The sequence below is a fragment of the Epinephelus lanceolatus genome, chromosome 2 (assembly GCF_041903045.1).
Source record: "Epinephelus lanceolatus isolate andai-2023 chromosome 2, ASM4190304v1, whole genome shotgun sequence".
In the NCBI taxonomy this organism is placed as follows: domain Eukaryota; kingdom Metazoa; phylum Chordata; class Actinopteri; order Perciformes; family Serranidae; genus Epinephelus; species Epinephelus lanceolatus.
Window position 1 is genome coordinate 34757888 of NC_135735.1, and position 9167 is coordinate 34767054.

A 9167-nucleotide genomic window follows, 5' to 3' on the forward strand; every position below is an offset into this window, starting at 1 on the left:
GGAAACCCTGGCTGTGTTTGCTGCTGCGCTGCCATAGGGGTGAAATCAAGAGTACTCCCCTACTGTTTTTCTGGGGTTCAGTATTTTAGCTTTGACACACAGAGAGGTGTTTATGCACCACTTTTTGGATCAATTTCTGGATACCTCACCTACAAAAAGAGCTGCACCCACAGATTTGGATTCCGTCCTTTCATCCTCACTCCTCTTTTACATCCTCTCCATCTCTCCCTCTTATTTCTGTTTCCTGATCTCTCTATTTCTCTCGCTGGCTCCCTCTCTGCCACTCCTCCATTCTCTCTGAGTTTCATTATGCCTCTTTCCAATTCTCCTGTTGTTGTTTTGGTGTGTGTCCAGGTCAGTCATCCAACGGATCCGTGGGGGAGGTGTCGATGCAAGTGAATCTCATCTCTCACCCTGGCACTGGAGAGCACAAAGTCAGCGTGAAGGGTGAGTTTTTTCCTATACTCATACCTGCTTTTGTCATTCGTTTTCTAATATATTCTGCAAATATTCAAAGATCCACAATGGACAGCTACTGGTGGTAATCTCATTTGTGCGATATTGCTGCTTAGACTTGATCAGTGGCATTGTTGTATAGTCCTAGAGCTCGGTTTGGAGACAGAAAATAAGGAGATTAACATCTAAAAGATTGCTGATGGCGTAATTAAAGTCTTTATACAAACACAAAACACAACCATAACTGGCATTGTACTGTAGGTTTCTTTTCTATTCTTGCTGAGGCTCTAAAAAAGTTGAGGCTTTGCCTAACACTGATGATTGAGAGATCTGAAACGTCTGTGTATTTATTAGCCTTGCTAGCAGCATGTCTCTAGGCATGGCAATGTCAGTCTGTCAGTCGTTCCCAGACGGAAATATTTCAACAACTATTAAGAGGATTGCTATGACAGTTTGTGCAGTCATTCATGTCCACAAAGAGTGCGTATCCTACTGGTGATACACTGACTTTTCCTTTAGTACCACCAACAGGTTTACATTTTTGGCTTCTGATCAACTCCTGGATGGATTGATACAAAGTTTTTTAAAGATATACATGGTACCAGGAGAATCTTAACGACATTGGCAATCCCCTGACTTTACCTCAAGCGCCTCATATGGATTCACTGCACACAATTTTCTACAGGCAACCAAATAATGAATCCTGATGACTTTGGTGATCTCTTGACATTTCCTCTAGTACCACAATGAAGTTGGCATTTCTGGTCAGGAATGAAATACCTCAGCAACTATTGGCTGTGTTGCCATGATGTTTGGTGCAAACATTCATACCAGAGGTCTTCATGGGTCCGAAATGATGGAATGACACCAAGAAATGGGTTCAGAGTTCCACATCATTTTTAAAAATACATTTATCCAACCCATTTTTGTCCAAAATATCAGACCCGACCTGGTACATATCTGAGAGAAGAGAAACTAAAAGCATTTTAATGTCAGATACAACATACAGTGCTGTTCTTACCCATCTTACAATATATAATGACTAATAATTTATATGCCCCTGCGCCGGCGATGGCCAGGGCCAGAGGCATTATATTTTTGGGTTATCTGTATGTCCAGTTCCCATGAACGTGATATCTCAAGAACACCTTGAGGGAATTTCTTCACATTTGGCACAAATGTCCACTTGAACTGATCGATTAACTAATTCGAACTTGGTGGTCAAAGGTCAAAGATCAAGTCCACTATGACCTCACAAGACCTGGTTTTGGCCATAACTCCAGAATTCATTGGTTGATTTTGACAAAATTTCACACAAAACAAAAAAGGAACACTTTTCTGGCCATTGTTTAACACCACAACTCAGGAACAGAAGGGGAGACATTTGGTCTGATTCTGAATTTGTGACACTGATCTTGGGTGCCCATCTTGACACTGTGTTGATTACATAGATCCTCTGTGCTGCCTGGGTGAAGATGTGTGTGAAGCATCCATGTTTTAGGCATTGTTACCTTTCATGGCTACATCTGAGTCTGGATAGACATGGTTGTAAACTGTAACTGCAACTTGACTGTTTGCACAGGCATACAACCATAAGGCAGTAGTTCCAGTTAAGATGTCAGTTCAGATCCTTTTAGGCAGCTTAGATCATGCCTGAAAATATAAATGTTTACATTTTTGCTAATATGGACATGTTACACATGGTTAGATCAGTTAGATTTTTCACAACTCAGTTGTTCAGTTAATTCTAAGGAAACGTTTGACACTCAAAAAAGCTGAAAATATTTTAACTTTTCAGCGTCTATGCGCATCTAAAAGGAAGCGTCTAAAAAGAAGTGTCTACAAAAACGCGCGTCTAAAAAGATGCCGGAAAAACGGCCGTCTAAAAAGACTCTTGAACGCCGGTCAGACGCACCGTATCATAGGAAAACAATGGTTTTACTGGCGTCGCGTTTCTAGCGTTTCATCTCGGTGTGATCGCTCCCTTATTGTGAGTATGACAGCACGCTGACGTTCCACTCAAAGCATTGCTGTGTGTAATGCTGGGTTCAGAATACAAACTGTCTGACACAATGGTAAGTGTGTCAGATTAGCTGATTATAGAGTCATAAAATCTTGCTGTGACTTGGCCGATAGACATAGGACTACGCTGGTCCATGACCAGTCAAAGTGAGCCGTTTTTCACTACACGTGTGATATCATTGGGAAGGTGCTGACATCCAGGAACAAGAATGTAAACAACCAGTGGCAGTGTGTATGATGCTTGCTTTCTTGTGTTCGGAAAAGCCTTAAACAAGAAAGAAAAAACTGCTGACCTTCTGTCTATCAGTCAAAGGCAGTGCTGTCATCATGGAAGATAACAAAAGAAAGAAAAATTAAATGCTAGTCTTTCTGTCGGGATGGTCCAGCTGTTCCAGCAGATGTGGCGTCAGTTGGCGTCAGTTGTGAAACACTTCACCGGATAAAACAATTGATTCATGCGGCATCACCCACTGTTGTCCTCGATCAGAGCTGACACCCAACAACGTCTAGGATGGGCTATAATTGTGCTTATACTGAGTAGTCTTAACCAGGCATAAAGCCTCACAGAGCCACTAGCATGGTTGTAGCATCTTGTCTTGTTTCCAACTCTCAATATGTGACAACTTCATTCACTTCATTTTAATCAAAGAACAGATAAATACAGTAACTACTTCAAATACTTAAAAATACTTGTCAATATTTTTTAAAGCTGTCTTTCTACAAGTTGGAGAAAAATGTCCAGATTTTCTTGTGATCCCCTTCCCCAGATAGGCACTACTGTTTTTGAAGTTCATTTCTGTTTTTACACACTTGTTGAATTTTATTTCCCAAATGTCAGCAACAAAAGTCAGACTCATCACCCCACAGCTGCAATGATTTCTGTTCCAACCTCCTAAAGTAGCACCATATGCACTACAGCTGGCAATCAGCTATAATCAGCCAACAGCAGTAACATGACAACCTGATTGCAGATAGGTTACTATGGCAATCATGTATAGATGTTTCTATTATTACAGAATAAAGAGATGCAGTTTAGCGTTTTTGTAATTCCCCCTGGCAACCACCACAGAAAAATCTGTATTAGTGTCTCTGTCTCCTTCATGGTGGTTTTATCCCTGTTCATTTTTTATGTGCAAAACGGTTGCAAATAAATGCTTGCAGTTTGACTCATAGGCACTGACATCCAAAGATGTTTACCAATAATGTTTGAGATAAGTGAAAATGTTTCTGCTATCCAATTCTATTGTACTTGCTCTGACAATATCTCAGCATAATATGACATTTTCTACATTTAGGCAGTTATCTGCGAGAACAAGGTAAATACACTCAGAATGGGGCCTGAAATACATTGAAACAGCATTTGTGCTTTCTTCTGAACTATTTATGCGATGTTGATGATTATTATTTTCTCTCCATTTCTCAGTGGTCGCAGTGAACAACCTCATCTGGCAAACCAATGCCATGTTCCGGCCATTTGTAGAGGTCAACGCTGTGGGACCGCACCTGGCTGACAAGAAGCGCAAATTCAGCACCAAGACCAAGAACAACAACTGGTCACCAAAGTACAATGAAACATTCCAATAGTGAGTAATCATGCTTCCTTAAATTTAGTTACAGAGGTGGAGAGAAGAGGGAGCAAAGCTGAGGGTGTTTTTAAAAAACATACTTAATTACTTTGTCACATTTCGCCTGCCCACATAAAACCTAAAAATACTTTGCAGGATCATGTACCTTAACTACGCACAGCAGTATCTTTAAACAAGTATTCAGTGTGTGATCTGCACACTGCAAAAGAGCCTTCAGCAACATATGTACCACATAATTGCTGTAATACCTTACTGCCAGAGTCCCTCTAATTGTTACTGAGCAGTGAACGCATGCAGTTGCTTTACCAACACTTCTGCTCATAGCATTGAAACTGTGGATGAAGTCAAATCTTGTCCCCTCTTTGACACTGTCACTCTGAGCTGAGCAAACTAAATCACAGAGCTAAAGAGATCTTAAGGCGGTTTCATATCAGGTACAATTGATTTGTACTGTGCCTGTGTACCTCCCACTCCCCCGCCACTCAGCTTTCACATTAGTATTAATGTTTCGTACAGGAGCAAATTTGCATCATCATCTATGTGACATTTGTTTATGTTGTCACTACAGTGTAGAAAAGAGTGCCAATGGCAAGACCCCAAGCCCATACAATGGAGTCAACCTTTGCATTACACCTGCCATGATATATATTTTGGGGACAGTGTCAGAAGCAGCCCTGTAGTCTGCCTTCCCACTTCATCACCCATGGCAGTGAGGCTCAGAGGATGAGATCGGCAGGTGTTATACACATATGCGGAGAAATGCCTTTGCAACTCTACTCGCCAGCTGCTACTTGCACTAAATAACAGACCAATTTCTGTGTTTTAGTACAATGGTTTTCACACCTGATGAGAACCCTATCCAAGTACACATGAATCATACTCGAGACCACCTTTTGAAGTGGACTCAGGCATGGATTGACAGACCATGCTGTGTATGGTTCACATAAGCAGCAACCTTCGTGGCTGAAAAGTGAACACCGAAGTGACAAAAACTGCAGTTCCTTGAACGGCCACTTGAGGCTGACTCTGAACGCCAGTCAATACTCGTAGACAACCATTTCAAAATGCCTAACTTTACAGCAGAAATAAACATGTTTACACCTGGGTACAAAAACGGTTTTGGTCTCTGAAGCTAATTTCCCCCTTCATGACAACTGTACAGGCTGTGAATTTTTCTATAACTCACCCATTTAAATTTTATTAAGTTATGCATAATTAGGGCGTGGCCACTTTGAGTGAGAGCCTGTCTGGTTAGGGGTCACCTCAGCTCAAGTCACTCACCCCTCACTCCTCCCCAGCTCCACCCTTTCATCCAAATATGTTCACTTCTGGCTCAAACATCCAAGGTGACAACAGCCAAAATGCCGTACTTAAGGCTTTAAAACTGGAGTCCCCAAACAAATGGGTCCCGTTGTGTTGGCTACATCCATTATTCTCACACAGTCTATGAGTACACAGTGTTCACACTAATCAAATGAACTGGACATTGTGGTCAAGTGTCCTCGGTCCAGGCCCAGATCCCTGATGTTAAAGCCTTCTTGGACTGAGCAGAGGCAACAGCAGTGTGATCAGTCCAGGCTCAGTGCCGTCTGCTTATAGATTTACTCTTGCCACTGTCATTTGAATTTTAAGAAGCCATTAAAGTTGCTGGGGATAATTAGAAAACAACCTAAAACAAAGGCTGGCACAGAATAATGGCTCATTTGAATAGAAACATTAATTTCACTTGCAAAACATGACTGAATTTGTGTCATCACAGCTACACATATAATGAGGCGGCTTTTCACTGGGGAAATGTCACCCAGCCTGAGTGTCTCACTGACATGTTATATTCAGCTGCGAACAAAGCCTAATGTCAGTGTCCAAAAAGTAATTGGTGCGTGCTCATGTGCAGTTCAGTGAGACTTTGGGATTTGCATTAAGGTTGAACAATAACAGAAAAGAACATCAAAGTGATGTTAGCATACTTTTAAAAGAATTACAACTTACATGACAGTTTGTCATGATGTGGTCAACCCAACATTTTTATTCCATGTAGGTTAAATAATGTCCTTCTGTATTTGAATTCTTGAGTTTCACCTCTCTGATCTCCTTGTGTCATTTCTCGCAGTGTTCTAAGTAATGAACATGGTCCAGAGGCCTACGAGTTGCACGTCTCAGTGAAGGACTACTGCTTTGCCCGCGAGGACCGCATCATCGGCATGACGGTCATCCAGCTCCGAGAGCTGGCGGACAAGGGCAGCTGCTCCGCCTGCTACCCCCTGGTGAAGAGCATCTGCATGGACGAAACTGGCCTCACCATCATGAGGATACTCTCTCAAAGGACCAATGACGAGGTGGCCAAAGAGTTTGTGCGTCTCAAGACAGACACACGCTCGGCAGAGGAAGTGTCATAATGTGCGACAAAAATGCAGTATTAAAAGAGTTGTGTTGTCTTAAGTGAGAGATAAAGAGAAAGAGCAGAAGGAGAAAGAGCAGTAGCAACAGATGTTCTTTCTGCAGAGAAGCTGGAGGATGAGATTGTCCAAAGAGAAGCGCAGGAGGCCCACATGTGGCGAGGCAGCGAGACAGTGAGAGAGAGAGAGAGAGTTGTGTTTGTTTGTTTGTTTTTGTGCATGTGCGTAAAACATCTGTTGGAATGTTCATTTTAAAACTACAGTATGTACAAGTGTTTACTTACCGTATGCTTACTATTAAGTACTATATTCTACGAGTTATGTTAACGAGACATGAAATACCTTTTGTACAACATTTAGTCTTTTTGAACAGAGATTTGTTCCAATAAAGTGCCAAACCAGTGGAAAAAAAGAACAAAACCAACGTATATGAATTATGGTGAACTTAGTATGTTTGAAATTTGCTCGATTATTTTGTCCGGTGTAAGTCATTTTCTGACCGTGTGGCGTTTTGATTGTTGCAAAGTCTTTCATTTTGCACCCTCGTTTTTTGGCTTCACGTTCTTCCACACAGCACTGTTGTGCATGTCCTCTTCTCGGTCATGTCTCTCCCATGATTCCACAGTGACCACCGAGCAGGGTCCTGTCCCCTTGCCTTCAAACTGTTTGTATTTTAAGTCGACCTGAAAATAGACCATGTTTTTTGTAAATGGCGATGACTGCTATGTAAACCTTCATAGGTGTTTGTAATTTTATAACCATGACAACAATGACGACAGCCTCCAGTGCTAACAGTCTTGGCAGAAAGGATGGAAATGTTTTCTTTTTCTTTGGCTTTTTTTAATTTCTTTTTGGCCATCAGCTTCCAGCCTTTCTGAATGACCACTGTGAACATGAGCTTTGGAAGGCAAGCTTACATGACATTGCTGACAGTTTGATATTGTTTCATATTTTTCCGATAACTTTGTTCCTGATAAACTGCCAAAGTTATATAAAATATTTGTACAAAAGCAATCCATTACATGTATGAAGATAAATATGTACATGTGATCTATTACTTTTTCAATGCTCAAGATTTGATTATAGATAGGGTGGTACTGAGATTTTATTTTTTTTATTTCCTGTGAAGCTGTTAACCAATATGAAAGTTGCACATGTTACTTTACACATTAGTTATATCAGCTTCTGTCATTGGAATTATTTTTTCTTCATAAAGGAAAGAGTCTAACATTTGGTAAATATGCAACATTCCTATGTATTGCACTGATGGCGAATTGTATGTCATGTAAATATATTTAGTGAGATATTGTACAAAAGTCTACTTTTCTTCAATGTGCATAAAGTATGTGCAAATGTGTTAAAACATCTGGGTCATTTTGAACAATTGTCCAGTAAGCATCCCTTTAACACACGGAACAATCATTTCTGACTTTTCTTTTATGATTGAGGCTCAGGAGACTAAAGTAATCAGACTTAACCCGTCAACTTGTACAAACTCATGACACCTGACTTCTTGCATTTTGTGTTGGGAGTAACAATATAAAAATCAAAAGAAATACTTCCAGTGCCCTTGATCGGTCCGAACCCTTTTTCAAACTTTGCCTTCAGTTTGATCTCAGCTACCTGTAAAGTTTTGCAACTGCATTTTGCACAGTTGTGAGGCCAGCACAGTGACAAAATCTGTCCAGTGACACACACACAGACATATAAACACCTGGCAGGGTACTCAAAATAGCCTTTGTGGTAGTTCCTGCCATGATAGGTGTCACCAGGACCACATTTTGCCATGGAGACACACACACAAAAACATACACACACAGACTCACAAGGCAATGACACCTAGCTGTCAGTGTTGTAGCTGATAAACACACTTTTGGGCAACAGATTGACGAGGTTTGCAGGTGTGTCATGTTTAACCTGAAATAGCCTCAATATACATGAGGACAAATGTGGGCAGTTACATTCAAAGTGGTCACCTTGCACAGCAACTCGATTCTCGTGATATCACAAGATCATGCAACGATCGTGAGATCACAAGATTGACAAAAATCCATCTTGTCAGGGTTCAGGTAAAGCGACTGTGAACGACAAGTGGTTAGAACCAATCAGCATCCTGTGAGACAATCCTGTCAACTATGGTGTATTGTAGGTGTGTTTGACGACATGGAGAAGTGACTTTTCATTCAAAACAACAGTGGTGGCTCCTAAAAAAGTTAGCATCAATGCTGCAATAGCATCAGTTATATCAGAGCTGGAGAGTGTGTCTTTGCTGAAAGAAAAGGAAAAAAGTGCATTGAAGTCTTTTTTTCAATGGACCAGAGATAAAATTTATTCTACACATTTTCCATGGCCTAACACATACATGACCCACAATTCAACTTGACCGGTGGCAGTTTGGTCAGAGATTCAAATGTGTTACACTAATAACAGTTAGCAGGCCAGGCCAACGGACGGCTCATCTCACTGTGCTGCAGGACTGAAGGGTTCAGGAGATCCTTTGTCTCCACAGCCACCAGGCTTTCCAGCACTTCAGCCAATGCCGGGGGCTCATAACCCCAGGCTGTTGGTTGCCTGTCTCATCTGATCCCTCTCTCTCCATTGCCACTACCCTTACCCACTGGACTCTGTGCAATAATCCCTCAAGGACTTTGTGGTACTTTTTTTTTTTTTTTACTGGCAGCTTTTACCTTTTTATTTATTCATATGA

General features: G+C 41.2%; 1 protein-coding gene across 2 annotated transcripts in view; it reads left to right on the top strand.

Annotated features, from left to right (window-relative positions):
• unc13c (unc-13 homolog C (C. elegans)) overlaps positions 1 to 7823 on the top strand; it is a 138463-nt gene extending 130640 nt beyond the window's left edge. For both annotated transcript variants that reach the window (XM_033619175.2, XM_078161087.1), the window contains 3 exons: positions 355 to 447; positions 3902 to 4061; positions 6175 to 7823. In XM_033619175.2, coding sequence (XP_033475066.1) covers positions 355 to 447; positions 3902 to 4061; positions 6175 to 6460 — 539 coding nt within the window. In that variant the 3' untranslated portion in view covers positions 6461 to 7823. The remainder of the gene's footprint in view (positions 1 to 354; positions 448 to 3901; positions 4062 to 6174) is intronic.
• Positions 7824 to 9167: the final 1344 nt, after the last annotated feature.